Raw genomic sequence first — 25,215 nt, forward strand, 5'->3', positions numbered from 1 at the left:
CTACAGAATTTCTCTCCAGGAAAACAGAGCTTCTCAAAATATAAGACTTACAGATAGGAGGAATCGAAAATCTCTCAGAAAAATGACCCAGTCATGGCATACGATGCAAAACCTATTGATCAATAAGCCCTACCTACTCACACAAAGCTTCCAACAAGTGTTCAGTGCCTAATGCATGTATATGAACAAAACCCAGTATCACCACATATCTGAAGAAATGCAAACAAAAAAATTAAAAGTCTGTAAGAGATAAAGACAACGAAGGGAGCACAAATAAACTTCACACAAAAATAAAACCGTTAACTAAATATCCTAATAATAGCAAACAATAAAAACGAAACATTTAGAGAACCACCACCAAAAGGGGGGAGGAGGAACCTCCTGGAAAAAGAAAATACGATAGCTAAGATAAAAAGTTAAAAAAAAAATGGATGGATTTGAAGATAAAACTGAATTAATCTTCCCAGAAAGGGACCCCAAAAATTGGAAAAAAAAAAAAAAAAAAAAAACTATACAAGAGGTGCTGGTAAAAATAAAGAGAGTTCCAGGAAAAAAAAAAAAAAAAAAAGAGTAAGAAAATCCAGAAAGTTAAATTATCAAGGAAATAATTCAAGAAACTTTTCCAGAACTGGAAAGCATGAGTTCCTGCATTGAAGGACATACTTTTTTTTTTTTTTTTTTTTTTTCTTTTAAACTCAAGTTAGTTAACTTTATGTTGGTTTCAGGAGTGAAGGGCAGACTTCTGACCAAGTACACAGGTTCAGGAAGACCCACACCAAGGCACATTATAATAAAATATTTTAAATGACAGGGATTAAAGAGAATATCGTAAAAGCTTTTAGGGACGAACAAACGGGCTACTTACAAAGGATCAGGAATCAGAATGGCATTGGAATGTTCAGCAGTAACATTGGAAGCTAGAAGGCAATGGAACAGTACCTTCAAAATTCTAATAGAACAATTTCCGAGCTAGAATTCTACAAGACAACCAACCAAGGAGAGGAGGAGAATATGCAAGGTCTCAAAAATGTAACTACTCATTAACGTTTCCTCAGGAAATGACCAGACAATCTGTTCTACCAAAGCAAAGGAATAAACCAAGAAAAAGAAAGAGATGGCATATAGGAAGCAGAGCTCAAACACAGGACAGACACAAAAGGAATTTCCATGAGAGTCAAAAAGCAAGATTCCAGGATGACAGGCATCTAACAGAAGAGAACAACTATCCTAAATAACAAGAGAACAACAAAATTCAGGGAGAATGTCTCAAGAAAAATTTATATTTGAAAATAGTGAGAGATGTGCACATCTCTGCTGGAAAGTATATGAATGCTTCCACTGAATACTAAAGAACTAAAGATATAAATCAACCATAAACTCCAGAGTAAACAGAAAGTTGTACCAAAGAGGAAACATAATCATGGAGTCTTCAGTCTATTTATACATGTGTGTATCACACACACACACATATATATATACATAAAATCATATAATCTTACTCAGAAATATAAATAAAATGTAATAAAAAGCTACAAGATGGAAAGGATTACTTTTGTGAAGAATGAATATAAGGTTGGAAGAACAGGACATAGTTCTACTAATTTTCATTATAGGCCTGGTAGAACAATTTGGCTTTTGCAGCTCTGACCATGGATTTGCATCTTTTTTCTTCTTGATCTGTAGGAATTCTTTACATAATTCTGGGTATGAATCCTCTATGACTTGCCTTTTCACTCATTATTTACTGGTGTCATTTGAACATAATTACATTTATTATACATTTGCTTTATGGTTAGTACCTTTTGTGGCCCATTTATGAAATCTGTCAAGTCATTTTCCCCCATATGAATATTCAACTGATCCATCATCTATTATAAAAGACTACCCTTTCCCCACTGCACTGCAGTATTAGCTTTATCACATATCAAGTTACACACAAATGGGTCTGTTGCTAGACTCCATTCTGATCCATTGGTCATTTTTCCTTTCCTCTGCTAATATCAGTGACTTAATTCCACTCCCCGGTATATACCTAAGAAAACTACAAATAGAAGTCTACGCAAAAACCTGTATCAGTGTTCAAAGCAGTTGTACCACGTGAATTCAAAGATTATTGAAAAATAATAAAAAATAATATAAATTAGAAAACCAAATGTCCACCAACTGATGCATGGATAAACAAAATGTGATACAATATAACGGAATATTCAGTCAAAAAAGGAATAAAGTACCAATATATATTACAACATTCATGAATTGTGAAAACATTACGCTAGGTAAAAAAGCCACACAGAAAATGGCATATATTGTATGATTCCATTTACAGAAATATTCAGAATAGGCAGGTCCACAGAGACAGAAAGTAGACACAAAATGTCCTATTTATATGAATCCATTTATATGAAATGTTCATAAGAGGCAAATCCACTGAGACAGATAAGAGACTAATGGTTGCCAGGGTTAAAGCGTTGGGTAGGAGAGCAAGAGAATGGGAAGTTGCTGCTAATGTGTATGGGGTTTCTTTTGGGGGTGATAAAAATATTCTGGATTTAGACAGTGGTGATGACTACGTAACATAGTGATATACTAAAAACCCCTGAAATATACACTATAAAATGGGTCAATTTTATGGCATGTGACCTCTATCTCAATACAAAAAGATTATAAAAGTTTCAAATTATTGAGGAGAAAGGAACACAGAGGGGCAAAGAAAGCTTGATAAAACCTAGTACAGAACTGTTTATATTCTCAGATACACAGTTATGTACACATGCAAGCACACACTCAGCCCTTTGAAACCTTCCAAAAATAGATTTGGGGGTGCAAACACTCATGGGACATTTTTAAAAATATAAATGCAACACAGGCACATGGAAGAAAATTTCATTTGCGAAATAGAAATTTCTCCCTCCCACACCAGTCCCAATATTCAGAGGTGACCATTTTTTAAAAAACTGTTTTTAATGAAATTTTTGAATAGGCAATACAAACAAGCTACTTCACTTTATTTTTATTATCTTTCTAGAGGCTGTATGTCTACACTAATAAATGAAATATACAAACTTGGTTCCTTCCTTCTTATTTAAAAATATAACATAATACAAACTGTCCTGCATTGTTTCCTTTTCTCTTAATATAGGCTGGAATATTCCAAATCAACATATACCAGATTCTTGACTTCTTTTTTCCTTTGCTAATTCCTTTCTTTCAAACAGGTGCAGAGAATTTTACTATATGTACTATATTTCAAGAAGTTCTTTATTGACTTTGCCATGAAAGATGAAGAATTTATTTAGTTTTTAAGATTTTATTTATTTCACAGAGACAGCACAAGCAGGGGGAGCAGGAGAGGGAGAAGGAGGCTCCCCACTGAGCAGGGAGTATGACTTTGGGGCTTGATCCAAGGACCCTGGGATCATGACCTGAGCCGAAGGCAGACCCTTGACCAACTGAGCCACCCATGCACCCCGAATTCAATGGCAGTAGTTCAATGGCACCACTGTCCCCTTCATCCTGATGTATTTATCTTTTTTATTTTAAATTCTTCAAATAGTTACCTTACCAAATATACACAATTTTTAAATTCTTTAAACCATGTGTGATTCCTCACTATGTAAAATAAAATAAATCTTTACTTTTAGCTCCTTTTCCCAACATGACAGCTACACAATAACTTTTACATCAGTACACTTTATAATATTTACCTTCACCTTCTCTCTGTAATCCTACAACAGAGTCACAAACTCATGCCACAAGGATCTAGGGCAAGTAAAGAATTAACAGGTGAAGCAGGCTTGAGGTAAGATTAAAGAAGTGGCATATGATAGAATAAAATTTCTCTCTCCCTCCAGTAAATTTTTGTTATTAGCTGTAAACACTGAACTAGTGAATGCTGCTAAATCATTACCTCAGGGAAATACACAGTTAGGGTCCTGCAAGCTTCTCACCACATTTTTGTTAACTAATTAATATATGACCTTGTTCTGTATAAAAGTTTGTTTTAGGATACCTTTTTAAATATATATTGTTGATTCATTTACAGTGAATTCACAGCCAACAGCATTGTAACACATGCTTAAACAAAGCTTATAAACACACGTATTTTCTCCCTAAGGCATCTCACAAGCCCTCTTGTGCTCAGAACACTAGGCAGCACCTTAGCACTACTAACCTTGGGGGTCATTTTAAAGAGCAAAATTACCAGTAAAAATCACAAAAAAGTGAAAAGCATGCCACTTTTTTTTTTTTTTTTTTCCAGAGTAAACTGTGAAAAGAACACTTGTTTAAACTACGAGAGCTGAAACACACAGGCAGAATGCTGCTTTATTCAGCCCCCGGTGACAAATTTTTCAGCATTGCACGTGCACTGGCCCTTAAATAGACCAGCAAAAGCAAATTGGAGTATTGATTTTGCGGTTACAAATATGCGGTTACAGAATCCTTGAATAAAGAGAACTATTGTATGTGTACATCTACCAAATCAAGCTTACAGACTATATTGTGCAAATAGTAAATCCTGTTTAGCCTGTTTTATACATAAACAGTCAAAATTTAAAAGAATTATATTAAAAGCCCTTGCTATAACTGCATTTTAATAAATTCACCATATGATTTTTAGACCCACTTGATTTATAAAAATTTATAATTGTCCTATCTTCCTTATGGATTATTAGTCCTTTAAAAGTATCTATCTTTATACCACTCAGGCTTTTGTTTCTAAAGAATGTTTTATTTGATATTCATTCATGCATTCAAAAATATTTATTGTAAGCCTTACTGCTGTTGCAGATGCCAGAAATATAGCAATGGAAGAAAAAAAAAAAAAAAAAACAACTCCAAGGGCTCATGGAGCTTATACTGCACAAGAAAGGAAAGAGACAAAAACCAAACATAAATATTTGGTATTATATAAGGAACCAATTAAGTACTTTTAAAGAAATTAAGGGGAGAGAGGAACAGAGTGATATCTTCTTACATAGAACGGACAGAGAAAGCCTCTTTGAAGAGGTGAAGGGTTGAGCAAACATTTAGAAGTATGTTTGGGGCGCCTGGGTGGCTCAGTGGGTTTAAGCCTCTGCCTTCAGCTCAGGTCATAATCTCAGGGTCCTGGGATCGAGCCCCACATTGGGCTCTCTGCTCGGCAGGGAGCCTGCCTCCTCCTCTCTCTCTGCCTGCTTCTCTGCCCTACTTGTGGTCTCTGTCAAATAAATAAATAAAATCTTAAAAAAAAAAAAAAAAGAAGTATGTTTGAGGCAAGTGACAAAACAATGTGGTTGTAGTGGGATGGCTGTTAGTTGATAGGGTGGTTAGTCTAAAGTTAGGTCAGAAGGTTTTCATGATGAAGATACTGAATTGTATCTTAAATATGAGGGGAAATCTTTGGAAGGTTCTGAGTTAGGGAGAAACTGACCTCAAACTTGTATTTAATTCTAACTTTCTTCTTCTCTATGACGACCTAAAATATTCATTCTGGGGGAGATGTTTCTTGTCAAGAGCCTATAGATGGATTCTCACTTGTGATAATATATACTTGGCTTTATTTCTTCCATATTATATAATAGTTAAAATTAGAATTATTTTTTCTTCTCTCTACCTCACTTTTATTGGATTACATTTCCTTTTATTCCTCCTTCTACACCCTGTCACAGTAATGTAGAAGTTTTATTTACAATATCTATGTTGCCTGTGCTTATAACTTTACTTTTAAGCAAACACAACATACTTCATTATAGGTAATCAATTTTTACTCTATACTCCTAGATGATTTTCTTACCTTCTTCCCATTCCTCCTCTCCCAGAGCACTGTCACTATCAGAAATTTAATCCTTGTGCTTTAAGTTCCACATTACAAACTCCTGGTTCACCATGACTAAAAGCTGCTTACACTACAATACTGCATTTCACAGGCACATTGTCACTACCAATTTAGATAAAACCATTATAACAGTCATTGCTCAATACTATCTTATATTCTGTAGCTTCATCTATATTTTTAAACCCAAATGAATTATTTTAAAAATACAAGCTTATCCAAAAAGAACAGTAAATCAAAATTAATTCATCATCCAACATATAGTACATACTTAAATTTCCTGAAGTATCTCAAAAACATCCTTTATAACCATTTTCTCCCAATCCAGGAGCAAATCGGGATTCATAGGTTCAATCTGACTATGTCTCTTCGGTCTCAACCAATCTGGAACAGACCCTCTGCCTCCCTTTGTTCTTCACGGTACTGAACACTTTGAAGAAAGAGTCCGGGCCTGTTGTCCAGCAGAATGTTGCAGGAGTATTTTCTCATGACCAAATTCAAATCAAACATTTCCACCATGGCAGGGGTGTGGGAGACAACCAACATTTCCACCATGAGAACTATAGATGATCTGTGTTCCTCTTATTGCATCACTTCAGAATGCGCCTTATGTCAGACTATGCCACTGCCAATAAAAAATCTGAGCTTGCTTATTGTGGTGGTGACAAATCTCTCCATTTTAAATATCCATTTTCTCTTTTCTAATAAATAACTCTTCTATAGGATGAAACCTTGTGACCTTGAAAATATACTGGTATCCAGAACATTTTACTAAATGATTTTAACATCCACTGATGATCCTTGCCTTAATTAATAATTATGCTGGGCAATACTGAATGTTGATTTCCTGATTCTACATCCCTTCTACATTAGCTGACATTCCTCCAAGAGACTATCACATAACAACAAACATACCTAGCTTGGTCCCTAAGTACTATTCCCCACTAAAATGAAGCAGGGCTACTTGGGAGAAAAATCTGTTCACATTCATTGCAGAGACCACAGTGATACTAGAAAGATGGTAGGGATGTGTCTATACATGAGCACAAAAATTCACAAAAATGTTTACATCTCTTAAATCTAAATAAAGAGTATACAAGTATTCTTTGTATAATATTTTCAATTTTCTATAGGTATAATATTTTTTCAAAGTAAAAGTTGTTTTAAAAAAGTAGGGGGTGGGAAATCCTGCAGAAATGTTTAAGTATCAGTTTGAGAATATATACAATTAATATAAATAAATAAATAAGTATAGCGTATCATCCTAATACTAACTTTAAAACATCAGGAAAAACTCCATTTGTCCAATGGAAACCAAGGAGTAGAGGGGAATAAAAGTGAAGTATAATTAGAAGACATCAGACAACAGATAGCAGACCAAGTCAGAAAATAACAATAATTACATTTTGCAATGGACCAGACCTACCTTTAAAAAGTAAAAATACTAATATTCTATCAAAAAAGACATGTGGTCTACAACAAGTACAATTAAAGCAAAATGAGTAAAAAGTAATAGAAAAACATATGTCCATATATCTAAGACACATATAAACCAAAAGAAAGCCAAAGATGATAATCTTAAGATTTGAAAAAAAGCAAGTATTTAAGGAAAAAGTAATTACATGGTTATAAAAAGAACAGAATCAGATTTATGTATGTAAAAATTTGGCCTCCAACTACTTCAAATAGATATTGATAACTACAAGCTGAAATACATAAATCAATAATCACAGCTAATGCTTTTTTTTTTTTTAACTGAAGCACAGTTGACACTCAATGTTACATCAGTTTCAAGTGTACAACAGAGTGACTGGACAAATCTATACATTACGTGATGGTCACCACAAGTGTAGCTGCCATCTGTCACCATACAATGCTGTTACAACTGATGTTTCATATATATATATATTTTTGTTCCCTATGCAGCTGAAGATCTTAATACACTACTCAGAAAAAGATCAAGCTGATAATACAGGAAATATTTAAGATCTGAACGACTAAATTTAAGAGCTATTAGATATGAAATGTTTATAAAACAGGGCACATTTCAGGGATTAATGTTATACAAACTATATTTTCAAAATGTAACGCCATAAATTAGAAATCTGTAACAAAAGAATAGCTCAAAATATTCCTATCGATAACCCTTGTCTTACTTTTTTTAAGTTTTTTTTTTTTTTAATTCATTTGACAGAGAAAGAGAAAAAAAAAAGCACAAGCATGGGGAGCAGCAGACAGAGGGAGAGGGAGAAGCAGGCTCCCACCAAGTGGGATGTCCAATGCAGGGCTCAATCCTAGGACCCTATAATCACAACCTGAGCCAAAGGCAGACACTTAACTGAGTGAGCCACCCAGACACCCAACCCTTGTCTTAAAAAGAATATAGGGGCGCCTGGGTGGCTCAGTGGGTTAAGCCTCTGCCTTCAACTCAGGTTGTGATCTCAGGGTCCTGGGAACGAGCCCTGCATCGGGCTCTCTGCTCAATGGAGAGCCTGCTTCCCCCTCTCTCTCAGCCTGCCTCTCTGCCTACTTGTGATCTCTCTCTCTCTCTGTGTCAAATAAATAAACAAAATCTTTAAAAAAAAAAATTAAAAAAAGGATATAAAAGTGGGGTGCCTTGCTGGCTCAGTCAATAGAACAAGCAACTCTTGATCTCAGAATTTTAGTTTGAACCCCACACTGGGTGTAGAGTTTACATTAAAAAAAAAAAAAAGTGAATAAAGTATTGTAGTATGTAGTTTTTTGGTTCTGACTTCTTTTAACTTAGAATAATCCATTCATCTGAGATGCACCATGTTGCATGTTATCAATAGTCTCTTACTTTTTATTGCTAAATAGTATTTCATTGTATAAATATATATATACCACATTTCTTTTTAATACATTCCTCTTAGATGAGGAACAGCTGAGTTGTTTCCAATATTCTGAAAATTACAAATAAAGCTCTTCCTTCCTTTTAGATTTGACAGTTGTTATGTGGCATAAATATCACACAAAACAATACAGAATATTTCCATTTCCAAAGATCATGACCAATATAAAGAAAAAATACATATATACGAGGTATAAGAAATAAAACCATCATTTTTGGAAGATAATTATTGGTGAGAGAGGCCTAAAGAATCAACAAACTGTTACAACCCAAAAAAAAGGCCAACAGTCAATACTTTAGCCACAAAAACTTTAAAGTAGTCAGAAATTAGCCAAAAGAATTCATAAAAACTAGCCAAAAATTCTTAAGATCTCAACAGGCAAAACTGAATAAATGGAGATACATTTCATGTATTTGGATGGGACAACCTAATCATATAAAGATTTCACTACTCCTCAGGGCGCCTGGGTGGCTCAGTGGGTTAAGTCTCTGCCTTCAGCTCAGGTCATGATCTCAGGGTCCTGGGATCAAACCCTGCATCGGGCTTTCTGCTTGGAAGCAGGGAGCCTGCTTCCCCTCTCTGTCTCTCTGCCTACTTGTCATCCCTCTCTCTCTGTCAAATAAATAAAATCTTAAAAAAAAAAAAAAGATTTCACGACTCCTCAGTTAATCTATAAACGCAATGCATTCAAAATAAGAATTCTATCTGATAATCTAAGGAAAAAGGTACAAGGTATCTATTATAGAAGACCCCCCAAATGCTAACAAACAAATGAAGTGACGCTCAAATTTTATATGAGGGAATAAAGAACCATAAAAAAACTAAATCAACTTTATAAAAGAAGATTAAAGAAGATACTTGGTCTACCTTATAAAAAAGCTGTATCAAAAATACAGCAGTATTTTTTAAAAATGTGATACTAGGACAAGAATACAGACCAATGGAATGTAAGAGAAATTTCAGACACATACATATATCTATATAGGTATATAGGTACCTATATAGATATATGTATGTGTCTGAAATTTCTGAATAAATGGTACCTATATAGATATATATGGCAAATTAATATATGATAAAGGTAGCATCACCAACCAGTGGAAAAATATGGATGATTTAAGAAGCAATGTGGAGAGGGGCTCCTTGGTGGCTCAGTCAGTTTAAGTGTCCAACTCTGAATTTCAGCTCAGGTCATGATCTCAAGGTCATGAGATCAAGCCCTGCATGGGGCTCCACATGCAGTGCAGAGTTTGCTTGAAATGATCTCTCTCTCCCTCTGACCCCACCCCTCCAAAATAAATAAATAAATCTTTTAAAAAATGTTTTTAAAAAAGCAGCACTTTGGAGAAAACTGGCTCACCAGATGAAGAAAAACAAAACTGGATCCCTATCAATACTATATAAAAGGTGGGGCCTAAAGTGCAAATATGACAGTAAAACTACAAAATTAACAGAAGAATCTGTAGAATATCTTTGTGGCCCAGGGATGGGGAAAAAGTATTTCACTCCTAGAATACCTCAGGGTCCACTGAACCCAATTTTAATGTTTGAGCTTCTTTTTCAAGTAGTTCTACCTATTTGTAAAGACTGGTATTTGTCACGAGGTGGGGTAAGAGAGGGGAAGGGTGGCACCTGGGTGGCTCAGTTGGTTCAGGGTCCAACCCGATTTCAGCTCAGGTCATGATCTCAGGGTTGTAAGATCGAGCCCCATGTCAGGCCCACGCTGGGCATGGAGCCTGCTTAAGATTCTCCCTTTTCCCTGGCCCCATTCATGCTCCTTCTCTAAAAGAAGATTGATATTTGGGGACTTTTATTCTTTCTTAGAGATCATCCAAAGGATAAAACTAAAATTCATTTTTAATGGAATAAAATGCATTCTATCTTGTAATTAATCACCAGACATCCAATAGATCCTTTCACAAATTTAAATTACATTATGGGATCTTATTGATTTTATTTTTACTGTATTTTGTTATTACATCATCCTAGGAATTACTTCATTATTCATCACTGTTCATCAATTATTCCCAACTATGCTAAAATAAGCAAAAACCATTAAAGAAAAAAAAAGAAGAAGAATGATGATATGATAGGCAGAATTATGTCCCCCAATGACACTTACCTCCTAATCCCCAGAACCTGCAAATGTTATGGGAATTTGCACATGTAAGGAGGTAAGGACTTTGAATTGGGGGAATTATACCAGATTATCCAGATGGACATGAGCCAATCTAATCACAAGTACTTAAAAGTGATGAACTTTTCTTGATTGTGGTCAGAGGGTGATGTGACATCCAAGAACAGTAAGAGAGCTGCATCACTGCTGGCTTTGAAGATGGAGGAAAGAAACTAGCAGCCAAGAAAATTCAGGCAGCCTTTAGAAGCTAGAAAAGGCAAGGAAAAGGTCCCCCAGCCTCCCACAAGAGCCTCCAAGAAAGAATCAAGTTCTGTACACACCTTGATTTTAACCCAGTGAGAACAATGTCAGACTTTTGACCCTCAGAACTATAAGAAAATAATATCTTGTTTTAAGCAACTCTGCAGTAGTTTTTTATGGTAGAAACAGAAAAACAAGGCAGATTTAATGACCTAAAAGAGTGATGCAATAGTGAAATAAGTGATCATCTCTCAAGTTATCTTCTTGTCTTGCCCAAAGTACTGCATTATCTTTCAGGAATGTATAGAAGACTAGAAACGGGGTGTCTGGGTGGCTCAGTCAATTAAGTATGGACTCTTGACTTTTGATCAGGTCATGATCTCAGGGTCGTGAGACTGAGCCCCATGTCAGGCTCCATGCTCAGCAAGGAGTCTGCTTGGGTTTCTCTCCCTCTGTCCCTCCCCCCACAAATGTGTGCACTCTCTCTCAAATGAATAAAAAAATCTTAAAAAAAAAAAAAAGATACTAGAAATATCCTTGCAGACTGATTTTAGACTGCACAGATTCCGGTGGATAATTAGAAATTTTCATTTCTCACCTGAGATGCTCAAGAGAAGAAAACAACAGAGAAAGACATTTTGTAATTATTAGACAAATCAGAAAGTAAGTATAAAGAGATAACAACACCTCCAGACTCTAAAACTGGTGGCAATGACTACAGAAGTGAAATCTCAGGGTCATCGAATGATATTATCCTAGATGAATTTTCTTAAATTCAAGAATCAATGAATTCCATAACCTATTTCTAAGGAAAAAAAGGAAACATGGTATTTTCATTAGTCAGTTGTTCAAATGAAGGACTTCATCATATTCTTCTATATGAATCTGGACACTTCATGCTCAAAGGATACATGACAATATCCTTTATCTTTTTTGATGTTTGTGCACCAAGATTTACTTGCTACAAAGAGGATTTTAGTTTAAATTCTTATTAAAATATCTAATAAAGTTGTCACTCGTTATACCTTTATTCCTATAAATTAATAGTAAAATAACTTAAAATATAAAAATAGCAAACGATGGGGTTCCTGGGTGGTGCAGTTGGTTAAACATCCAACTCTTGGTTTTGGCTCAGGTCATTATCTCAGGGTGTAAGAACAAGCTCCATGCTCAGCAGGGAGTCTGCCTGGGTTTCTCTTTCTCTCTGCCCCTCCCGCTGCTTGCTCTCACTCTCCTTCTCTTTCTCTCATAAATAAACGTTTAAAAGAAAAAAGGAAAAGGACCTATTTGACCCTGACGGTTCATAGTGATGACTGGTTTTCTTAGTATACCAAGAGCTATTCAAAACTTGAGTTATAGCCTATAAGGGAAAAAAAAAAATCAATGAGTTTGAATATAATAAAATTCAAGAGTCCTCTAGAATGATGGATACCAGGAACAAAGGTGATAGACTGACAAAATGGGAGAAGTTATCTGCACTGTATAAAACCAACAAGGAACTGATATGTAGAATATACAAGGAACATGGGAAAATCAGTTTGGAAAAAAGTAATCCTGATACAAAAACAGGGAAAGTATTGTAACAATTTATAAGAGACTCACAAAAAGCTAACAAGTACATGAGGAAATGCTCAAAATAATTGGTGGAACAAGAAAAAAAAAAGAGAGAGAAAGAGGGATACTATTTTATACCTGTTAAACTATCAAAAATGAGAAACTCGGAGGATGCCAAGTGTTTCTGGGATGTGGGTACATAAATGATCATGCATTCTGTTAAAAGTACAGGTTAGGCCTGTACAACTGTTCTGAATAGCAATCTTATTACACTATTCATTCAATTTAACTCTATATACACTCTATAACCCAGCAATTATGCTCCTGTGAATATATCCTAAATAAATGCTCACAGAGGTCCACAAAAGAGAAAGTACATGAAATCCACTACAATGTGAGGTAATGGGGAGTTGAAGACAAAGTGAGATCTATCACTGGAAAGCCTAATAGATACACTAAGGTTTTAAGCAGCAATTGTACAAATAGGAACATATACAGGTAGGACCAAGGATGACAGAGGCAAAGAAGAGACACAGGACAGGAAAAGTAAAAATTATATAATGGAAGAAGAGCAGTTCAATCTACTAAATTAATTTTTACTCCTGAAACCTATTATGCCCCTGAAGTATGTTATGCTATAGTAAAAATCAGGTTTATAAATACTGGATTTTTCCCATACATTATAAAAATTACAGTAAATAATGATTTGCTATTAAGCACATATGTAGGATTCTTTTATAAAATATATTCTGGATCATTTAATACAAAGAAAGAATGTGAAATAAAGATTTTAATTCTACTCACTTTTGCTCCAACACTGCAACTGCCAGTGCTCCCTGTGCTCCCACTTGCAACTCCTGTAAATCTAGCTTCCAGTAATTCTTGCCTTCTTGGATCCAGACTATGAAGCTCATCCATTGCACCTATTAAGAAAAGGAAAATAAAACACAAATATATGTATCTTCATATACACACAAACGCAAAATATAGGGATGTGGTTAGTGGAGATGTCACTACAAACTTAATGAATGTATTCTATAAACAGATTAAGAGACTTTAAAATTTTATCATGTCCTTCGCTCATTTAACGAAACAACCAACAGTGAATTTCCAACACTTGTGACTGCAATCCAGAATAAGAAATATATTTTCCACACAACTCAGTACACAAACACATACAATCATGTATCAAAAAATTTCACAAATTCTTCTTACTGCATGCAGTGCACACCACTATTTTCTAGTCTATTTTTGTCCATTAGGTGAAAAAAACACGGTTGTGAGCTATTTAATTGACTTCATGTGCCATTAATTGACCATAGGTCCAAAGTTTGAAAAATACCACTCTCATAGTATAATGCTAGCTTATGCAGAATTCTGACACTAAGTGACATTAATAGTTAATTATTTTATTTGTTTATACCTTTTCTGACTATATTTTAAACTGGAAAAGATTGTTTTATGACTTTCACATCCCAGAGATTTTTGGTACATTTGATGGTTTTCAGTTTCTATCGGTGGATAAAATTTACACATATATCAAACAGATCACTGAGGTAATAGCTATTATTAAAAAATCACTGGAGAATTAAAGGGGAAAAATTAGCATCCTCGTGTAATTGCTACTATGCAAACTAAAGTAACACAAATTCTACTTAAAGTTCAATTTTAAATTTCTTTTATTCGTGTCTGCCAATTTTCTACTGATAAAACTAAAACCTTAGAACTGACAAAAATGAGTGGTTCTTAAAAGGAATTAAGGGGCAATCCCAAGTCACATGTAGACAGTTTCAAACAAAACTAACTAGACCCCTTCCACATACTCTTACATTCCTCTATCTTAAAGGTTAACAGTTATTCCTATAGATTTCATCTCTTGAAATTGTTTTCATTTTCTTTTATATTTTTTTTAAGATTTTATTTATTTATTTGACAGAGAGAGAGCGAACATAAGCAAAGGGAGTGGGAGAGAAAGAAGCAGGCTTCCTGCCAAGCATGGAGCTTGATGCAGGGCTCAATCCCAGGATTCTGGGATCATGACCTGAGCCCAAGGCAGACGCTTAACTGACTGAGCCACCCAGGCGCCCCTCATTATCTTTCATTTTTATCTGGACAGAGGACTGGATGGATAATGGCCATCCTTCCATTTTAAACTGCATATATCTGTACCTGAATATATATTTTCTGCCCACTCCTCTTTCTTCCATCTCAAAGAGGTCACTACCTTTAAAAAGCTGAAGGCTTCAATTTTTGCTTTTGATCCCATTCCTTCTTCATATCCAAGGAATCTTGCATTTGCATGTATTGACCTAAAACTACAGAACTCTTAGAAGAAAACACAGGGGAAAGCATCATAATCTTAGAGGATCTGACAATGATTTCTTAGATATCAAACTGGGAAATGTGGCTCCTGGGTGGCTCAGTTGTTAAGCGTCTGCCTTCGGCTAAGGTCATGATCCCAGGGTCCTTGGATCGAGTTCCGCATCAGGCTCCTTGCTCAGCAGGAAGCCGGCTTCTCCTTCTCTCATTCCCTCTGCTTGTGTTCCCTCACTCGCTGTGTATCTCATTCTGTCAAATAAATAAGTAAAATCTTAAAAAAAAACCAAAAACCTGGGAAAATGCAAGATCCCTTACAGAATACATAAAGAAATCCTACAACTCAACAAAAGAACCCAAACAACCCAATTTAAAACAGGGGTAGGGGAGGAGGGGCCTGGGTGGCTCAGTTGGTTAAGCATCTGCCTTTGGCTCAGGTCATGATCTCAGAGTCCTAGGATCGAGTCCTGCACTGGGCTCCCTGCTAAGTGGGGAGCCTGCTTCTCCCTCTCCCTTTGCTGCTCCCCCTGCTTGTGCTCTCTAACTCTGTTAAATAAATAAAATCTTTTTAAAAAAGGGGGGGCAAGGAGTGGGACCTGGGTGGTTCAGTCAGTTGAGCATCTGACTCTTGCTTTCAGCTCAGGTCATGATCTCAGGGTCCTAGGACTGAAATCCACATTGGGCTCTGTGCTCCATGTTTGGCTCTGCACATAGCACAGAGTCTGCTTAAGATGCTCTTTCTCCCTCTCTCTCTGCCCCTCCCCCTGCTGTCTCTCTAAAATAAAATAAAATAAAATAAAATAATCTTAAAAAAAAAATGGGCAGAGGACATAAACAGACATTTCTCCAAAGATATGTAACTGGCCAGTAAGTACATGAAAAGAGGTTCAATATCAATCTTAAGGAAATGTAAATCAAAACCCACAATGACATACCACTTCATCCCCATTAGGATGGCTACTATCATGGAACAGAAAATACTGAGTGTTAGTAAGGATGTGGAGAAATTTGAACCCTTGTGCAAGGCTAGTGGGAATGTAAACTGGTGCAACCATTGTGGAAAACTGTGTGGCAATTTCTCAAAAAAATCGAGCACAGAATTACCATATGACCCAGAAAGTCCGCTTCTCAGTATATATCCAACAGAAGTGAAAGTAAGAACTAGAACAGACCTTTTTTTTTCTTTTTTTAAAGATTGATTTATTTATTTGACAGAGAGAGATCACAAGTAGGCGGAGAGGCAGGCAGAGAGAGAGGGGGAAGCATGCTCTCCACTGAGCAGAGAGCCCGATGCAGGGCTCGATCCCAGGACCCTGGGATCATGACTTGAGCCCAAGGCAGAGGCTTTAACCCACTGAGCCACTCAGGTGCCTCTAGAATAGACCTTTATACAGCATGTTCATACCAGCATTATTCACAATAGCCAAAAGGCAGAAGCAACCTAAGTGTCCACTGATGAATGAATGGATTAACAAAATGTGGTATATGCATAAAATGGAGTATTGTTCAGCATTAAAAATGAAGGAAATTTTGACACAGGTTACAATATAGATGAACTTTGAAGACATTATGGTAAGTGAATTGTACAAATTGTACAAAACCAATTGTACAAATATTGTATAATTCCACTTATATGAGATTCGTAATAGCCAAATGCAGAGACAGAAAGTAGATGATGGCTGTCACAGACAGCGGGTATGGTGGAATGAGGAGTTAGGTGTTTAATGGGTACAGAATTTCAATGGGGAAGATACAGAAGTTCTGGAAATGGATGGTGGTGATGACAGTACAATAATGTGAATATACTTATTGGCACTGAACTGTACACCTAAAAATAGCTAAAATGGTAAATGTTGTATTATGTACACTTTACGATTCTTACAAATAATTTTTTAAAAATAAATAAATTGGACTTTACCAAAATTTTAACTTTGTTAGTTCAAAAGACATGGTGGTAAAAATGAAAAACAAGAGACAGGGAGAAAATATAAAACATTTATGTGCTATATATTATTTCTACTCTTTGGCTTGATAGTGCTTGAAATTTATAATGCACTGAAATTTAGTAGAGAAGATGAGGACCTAAGTCCCTACTTTTACCTGAACCAACTAATAATGTGGTATTTTGTTTACCACTGTTTTTGTTTCTTAGATATATAGCTTCCTCTAGGACCTCAGCCCTCCATGAGATCCTAGAGGAAGCTATACACTCAAGGAATAACAAACAAAAACTGGTTTCTAACCAAACTCCTGTAGGGAGTCCCAACCTCACTAATAATCAACACTTCTAACAAGTTTTTACGACATTTTAATAGCAATGTATGCAAGAACCCTTAGTATAATTGCCGACAAATAACAGATGCTTAACAAGTATTAACATACTTGTCTATTTTTTTTTAAAGATTTTATTTATTTATCTGACAGAGTACAAACAGGGGGTGGGGAGCAGCAGGCAGTGGGAGAGGGAGAAGCAGGCTCTCCACTGCACAGGGAACCCAACATGGGGCTCAATCCCAGAGCTCTGGGATCATGACCTGAGCTGAAAACAGACGCTTAACCAACTGAGCCACCCAGGCATCCCTAGCATACTTATCTAAATAAAAATATAATCTGGAATACTAGAGCCTTGCTTCCCAAAACGCAGTCCACTGACCAGCAGCCATCTTGTTACCCCTCGATGCTTGTAAGAAATACAAAATTGTCGGTTCCACCCCTATATCTAGCAAATCAGAATCTATATATTCTTTAAAGATTTTATTTATTTATTTGACACAGACCACAAGCAGGCAGAGAGGCAGGCAGAGAGAAAGAGGAGGAAGCAGGCTCCCCGCCAAGCAGAGAGCCCGATGTGGGCTCGATCCCAGGACCCCAAGATCATGACACAAGCCGAAGGCAGAGGCTTAACCCACTGAGGTGCCCCAGAATCTATATTTTAGTAAGATCTTCAGGAAATTATCATGTACATTCATGTCTGAGAAGCAATGCTATAGAATCTGGGTTCTCAACTTTTCCTGACAAGGGCTCAACTGTATTTCAGTCTTTGCAGGCCAAGGGCAATACCATGTAGACACTTTACATAATGAGAGAAAAATTTCTACAAACTTTTTACTGACAAAATTCAAGATGTAATAACTAAGTATAATATTTTACAATATTATAAAATATAAGTATGCTAATAAAAAATGGAATTGGGGGTACCACTTAATTTTAGTTTCCTATCATCAAAATCTATTGCAAATATTCAACTGATAATGTTGATCAGCCTATGTATTTATCTTTGAAATGTCTTTTCTAACAGGTACTGCTAAATACTGATATCGACCCACAAGTACATGATTTTAATTAAGTTAATTCATGACTTTGAAGGCAGCTATAGAAATCTCTTAGATTCTTTTGATATTTGCTTTTCAATAGGTCACTATACTGCAGATTAATCAATTCCAATTGGAAGTAAGGCAGAAGTTCCTCAAGTGCACAATTAAATGGATTTCGAGATATGGAAACTTCCTTTGCATGTGCATCAATGTCTGAAAAATGTTGCTGGCACTGTAGTTTGATGATGGAAAATATATTCATGCAAATTCATTTGGGAATGAAGCTCTCGCTTTGACAGTAGAAGAAATGAATAAAGCAGCTTGATGTTACTTGTGATTCAAACATCAGTTGACACTGAAATGACTTAACTGCAGCTAAATTTCACATGTAAGCACTATTTCACCTCATCATTTTAGGTTAGATTCATTTAAAAGTATTTCCAGATATAAAAAAAAAAAAACAATTTCCAAAGCCAGTTAAGTATTTGACAATAGTGGTTGAAGGCCATCCCACTTCATTCAGAAAAATTTCAATCTCTGTCCTAAGCTCAAAAAATTGTTTTTTTACAATTTTACTACTAAACCAGTCAAGAAATTCAGCTTCTATATCCAAAAAAATTCATGCAGCTGATGCTAATTAAATCCATGAGAGCAAATTAAGTGCACCACTGACAATACTGATTCAATAACACATGAAAATTCAAAATTTTATGCAAAGTACCTACTGATGAATAACACAACAAATAACCAGAGCTTTGAACACCTCACATTTTTATAAGCTTTGTAAAGTTATCCAACTAAGCCTTTTTCTGTTCCACACATTTTTACCACCATCACTTTTAACACATCTTAGCAGATTCCACTTCAGATTGTACTTAGTGTTTTCTCAACTTTGAAAATATTCTTGTGTGTAGTTGTTCTCCACAGACTATTCATAGGGTCTAATTGTTCTGCCACTTCAAATTTGGCAATGACACCTTGCATAACAACTGAACAGTATTAATAATATCTGTCAACTCAGCAAAAGCCAAGGAAAACCACTATAAATTACTTGTTTTTTTAATTGACTATTGATATTGCTTCAAATGTCCTTAACTCTTAAATCAACTGTTCTTGCCAAAAAATTTATATTCTAAAATGAGTTTATTTTTTCTGGACACATTTTTTTTTGCTGCAATCAAATACAATTTAATTAACTCACCATCAGTAAATGGCTTTGCTTGGCTAACAAATGAGCCACTTGGAAACTTATTTTGGTGGCAGCCTCATTTTCAATTTTTATTTCTATGAAGAAATTATGCTGTGATAAGATACTCCATTTTAAATTGACTTACTTTAAGAAAATAGAACTAAGAATAGTATGATATATGCTTAGTCTAATAATGTCAACATATATTCTTCTCTGACAGCTACAGTGTCACTACATAATAAAAAAAAATGTTTTGCTCTCTAATTCAACAAAATAATACATACTCCACTGTGCCTTAAAAAGCATGGCACTCAGGGGAACCTGGGTGGCTCAGTGGGTTAAAGCCTCCGCCTTCGGCTCAGGTCATGATCTCAGGGTCCTGGGATAGAGCCCCACATCGGGTTCTTTGCTCAGCGGCGAGCCTGCTTTCCCCCCTCTCTCTGCCTGCCTATGTGCCTACTTGTGATCTCTATCTTTCTGTCAAATAAATAAATAAAAATTCTTAAAAAAAAATGGCACTCAGAGTCCATTTTTCTTTTCTTTTCTTGTTTTGACATTATAGATATGCACTGGCATAAAAAAATAAATACTGTAGGCTGGCAATACACATGGTACTCAAAACACTGTCAAGTTATAACAGCAATACTGAAATCTGTAATGCACCAAAAGCTTTATGAAGTAAAAAGAAAGTCATATAGGTCTCTGTCACAATTACTCTGTTCTGCCATTATAATGCAAAACAGCTGTATTCCAATAAAACTTTATTTGTAGGCACTAATATTTGAATTTCACATATCATAAAGTATTGCTCTTTCAATTTTTTAACCATACAAAAATATGTACTTTGCTGACTCCTGCTGTAGCAAATACATTTCAAAAACTGTAATTTTTTATGGAATCAAACTGTTATTTCTGACACCAGAAGTTTGGTCCTTAATTACAAGAGGTAAGATTTTCTGAAGAGTATCTAATTTCACTAAAATCCATTAAATTCTTTATTATACATTAATATACTTTTGAAAAAGAAATTATAAAAGCCACTATAAAGACCATAGCATCCTTAAAGAATACCCATCTCTAAATACAGCCACCTGTCTCCTAATTATGCTACTATTCTTACTAAACTGCTCCATAAAATGTATTATAAACCTACAATTTCACATAAAAAATATAAGGAGATGTCACTATCCAAATTAGAGATCATACCCTATTCTGTAAGAAAAAACTTAGGGAAACATAAAGGAAGACCACAGTTTTAACCATTAGGGAAGTATGTCATGGTCCCTTCTAATAAACATTTTCTTTCTCCCTCTTTTATATACATACATACACACACACACACACATACACACACACACTTTCAACTAACTCAGTAGATGTTAGTTATTATAAAACTTGCCTCCCAAGGTGACCAGTCTAAAAAAGATTCATGTATTTAGACATAGTATTAGTTCTGTTTAGTCAGCATCACTTCATAGTTATATCACCTTTTTATTACAAGGAATGTATCTTTCATTATATCATTTTCTAATTACCTTAAGACTTCATCTTCCTTGGCAGACAGTCAAAACAAAATCACGATATCTAGAAAGTATGTTAATACCAGAAAGGTTAATACCAGTTACCAAAAAGTAAATGAGTTTGCCCACTTAGACCTTTCTAATAGATTCAACTGCTGCTAAGCCACTGCCTTAAATTTTTAAATTTAAAACTTCCTGAAGTCTGAAAATATTTTAACTCATTCCAGATTTTAATTGTTACTTTTTATATTTCATCTGATAAGCTGATTTATACAGAACAGTTAAGGTCTTTCTTCGATTAATACTTTCCACATTATACTTGATAAAGCAAAGAACTCTGATTAAAAACAGAAACACCATGATAAAGTTAGAAATTATTTCAACAAGATAAAATATTCCATTTAAACCACTCCTTTTCATTAGTTTTTTAACGCATTTCAAAGTACAGGAAACAAAAAGAATTTAAGAAGTCTACACTATTCAACACTCCAGAATTACTTCTGCCTCTTGTCTTTAAACACCCATTTTAACACAGTTAATAGAATATATCTATTTTCATACACTGTATTTTGTATCATATATTTAGTAAACATAGCTATTATTTTTGTTGACTACATTACATTCCAACACTTATGCCACAGCTTGATTGCCAATTTAAAACCAAATATTCTAATTTTTTGGTACTTAAATGAACATGTTAAATGAGTTATCACAGAAGCAACCCAATTTCTTTCACAACCTTTTCCCCCTATGGATCTAATAAAAACATCTCCCACATTTTTTTTCCTTGTGAGTTTAAATACTAACATTTGGAAATTTAATCTATTTAGAATTTCATTGTATATAGTTATAACATTTTCAAAGGAAAATGTCATACAATTTCTCACAAATGCAACCTTTCCCACTGATTTGAAATACTTTTCTAGCCATCTATCATATTCCCACATAAATATGGGTCTGATTCTGTACTTTATTCTGTTTCACTAAACTATCTGAGCTATATAACCTATCCATCTACCTACACATGTATGTACTGTGTGTATAGTATTAGTTCTGTTTAGTCGGCATCACTTGCAAAACAGCATAATGCAAAACAGCTGTGTTCCGATAAAATTTTATTTGTAGGCACTAATATTTGAATTTCACATATCATAAAGTATTGCCCTTTCAACTTTTTAACATATATTATATATATACACACATACACGTAATTACACTCTTTCACAGACACATATCCCAAATATTTCATCTAGAATGACTGAAAAGAGTAAGCATGAAAGCCTGATTCCTGAATCCTGTATATACATTCAATTATATATGCCTGTGGTAAATAAAGACAGGTCTAACCTAGGACCACTCCATATCAGATTAATACATCACCTTATCTTTAAGATAGTCATTTTAAACACTTTTGTTGTAACCCTTACGGCAAAGAATGCAGACATATTGAGACCAAATTATTCATATAAAAAAATATAGCTTGCATCAGAGTAAAGCAGAGTAAAGTTTTGGTTTCTTCTTCTCTACCACTCATGACCTTAGATAATGAGTAATAATTTAATTCCAATTTTATTCTTATAAATAAAAGTCTGGGGGGCCTGGGGGACCTGGGGGGAAATAAATAAATAAATAAATGTCTGGCCATTAATTTTTCTTTCATCAAAAATAAATACACAAATACACAAGATATGTAAGCATGGCCAAGTTCCTTAACCATGCTTCAGCTTCTTTATATATAAAATGGATAATGGGGGTGCCTGGGTGGCTCAGTTTGTTGAGCGTCTGCCTTTGGCTCAGGTCATGATTCCAGGGTCCAGGGACTGAGCCCCACATCAGGCTCCCTGCTCCTCGGGAGGCCTGCTTTTCTCTCTCCTGCTCCCCCTGCTTGTGTTCCCTCTCTCACTGTCTCTTTGTCAAATAAATAAAATATTTTTAAATAAATAAATAAATAAAATGGATAATAGAAGTGTTTACCTTATAGCTGTTAGATTAAAGTAAGTGTATATGAAGAGTTTTAAACTAAATCTGTCACTTAGCAGTCAGTAAGTGTGAGCATATATGTATACTACAATACAAGTACTCAATAAAGACTGGCATTTATTATGTACATAATAAGCTCCCTTCTAGCTTTCTCCCTGTGGTTAGAATTTCCTGGTAGGTAAAATAGCATATACTTCAATGCCTAATTTTTTTCTGTTAATGTCAAAGTAATGTAACTAACTCCCATTCCTCTACTTTCTTTAAGCTTATAGTAATTTGCTATTTTTAGAATCAATTTCTCTCTCATACACATATACATATACACACATATATATGCACGTACGTACATGTGTATACATACACAACATTTTTATAGTAGGCTATTTCTCTATTTTAACATCCAGTTCTCATCTTAAAGATAAGGCAATTGAGATACTGAGAGATTAAGTCTTATTACCTATTGTTAGAACTAATATCCACTCAATTAAGCACCCCTTATCCCAAAAGAGCAGTCCAAAAGGAGAGTGTAAGGGGGGGTCTGTGTGCTTGAGAGAGAGAGAAAATGAACACACATGTGCTTGTACATGTAAAAAGCAATGTTTTCTAAGAAAGGTCCAAAATAGGAATTTGGTAAAACCTAGACTAGTGTCAACTGGTATCCTATCACTAACCTAAGTACTAGTTACTTAAGAATCTTTTTTAGTTCCATGCTTTTTCCCCATTATCAGTGTAATAAATGCTGGTTGAAATAAATAATACAGAAATATAAAAATGAAAGTCCCAATACTCCCCTGTCTCCCAAAATCCCACTCCTCACAGGTAACCATTTTGATATACCGTCAAAAGCATAGTGATGATTTACTGCCTCACAGTACTCCTTCTTGGTCTATTCTATCCCAATAGGGCAGGGTGAAAGAAGGGCTCCAGAACAGTTATCTGGTACAGTCCATCTGCAGCAGGGAAGTAAATCTCCAACAAGGAAGTTGCGGGTTCTCTACCTATGAAGTCCAAGTTGAGCACTATCTACCTTTTAAAACACTATCTGAAACAATGTATTATAATAAGGATAAAATATTCTAGATGTTTATACAGTGGTTTCAACATAGGTTATTATTTCACCAATATCATCTCTATCATATCTTCAAAATGACTCTTAAAATGGATTTCTGTGGACACTTACTATAGCAAAATAGCTTTAGGGTTAAGAGCATGGGCTCTGCTGCCAGAGTTCAAATCCCCAGCTCTGTCCTCATCCATAAAATCCTGGTAATAACTGAGTCTACTTCACAGGATTCTTATGCAAATCAATGAGATAATACTGGCAAGCCCTTAGCAGGTTCCTGGAATATACAGCCTCCATAATTTTTACTCACTATTACCGAGTCCTAGAAAAATAAGCAACCTCCCCAAAACTGCATGCCAAGTAAGTGATGTGAGAAGAGAAAGCAACAGATAGATATTAACAAACAGTAAAGCATTCCTTTATTCACTTTCAATTTCACTAGCCTAAACCTTCAAAAAAGGAAGAAAAAAATTGAATTTTTAAATTAATAAATCCAAAAGATTTCCAAAAAAATAAACCACTCTGCTTAGGAACCCTACCCACTCCAAATGCCCACAAAGACACATTCAACATAAATTATGCTGCTCAATGAAAATAAAAACAATCTTTAACCAACATTCCCAACTCTAAATTACTGTACAACTCCAGAGAATGCCAAAAGTTTAGATGCCAGATACATAAATGAGTGTATAAACCCATCAAGATCATAACGTTTCTCCAGAAAGATACATTTTCAAAGACCAAATCACCCAAGATACAAAATAATTTTAGTAACATTTTCTATTACCTTCAACCTTGACAGAAATGCCAACCTGTAACTTTTTTATTTATAAATATATATATGTGTGTGTGTGTACATATACATATATGTATGTATGTATGTATGTGTATATATGGGGGGGACAGAGAGATCTAATATCAAGTGAGAGGGAGAGAGAGAGAGAGAGAATCTTAAGCAGGCTCCATGTCCAGCACAGAGCCCAATATACGGCTTGATCTCACAACCCTGAGATCATGACCGAGCTGAAACCAAGTCAGATGCATAACCACCTGAGCCACCCAGGCACCCAACCAATCTGTAACTTTAGATAAATATATAAGTAAGTCAATTTTAACAAAGGATAAGAAATTGTGATTTTTTTAAACAGGCTGAACCACACGAAGTTATATTCACACATTTTAAGTCTATAAAATAGGTTTGTATGGCTCAAACTATT

At 35.1% G+C, this 25,215-nt stretch overlaps 1 protein-coding gene across 2 annotated transcripts in view; it reads right to left on the reverse strand.

Annotated features, from left to right (window-relative positions):
• The window catches only part of TLK1 (tousled like kinase 1), a 139,599-nt gene that overhangs the window by 83,390 nt on the left and 30,994 nt on the right, over positions 1-25,215 (reverse strand). For both annotated transcript variants that reach the window (XM_032880435.1, XM_032880436.1), the window contains exon 2: positions 13,421-13,539. In XM_032880435.1, coding sequence (XP_032736326.1) covers positions 13,421-13,539 — 119 coding nt within the window. The remainder of the gene's footprint in view (positions 1-13,420; positions 13,540-25,215) is intronic.

This window comes from Lontra canadensis, unplaced genomic scaffold, assembly GCF_010015895.1.
Source record: "Lontra canadensis isolate GAN:19392208 unplaced genomic scaffold, GSC_riverotter_1.0 scaffold69, whole genome shotgun sequence".
In the NCBI taxonomy this organism is placed as follows: Eukaryota; Metazoa; Chordata; class Mammalia; order Carnivora; family Mustelidae; genus Lontra; species Lontra canadensis.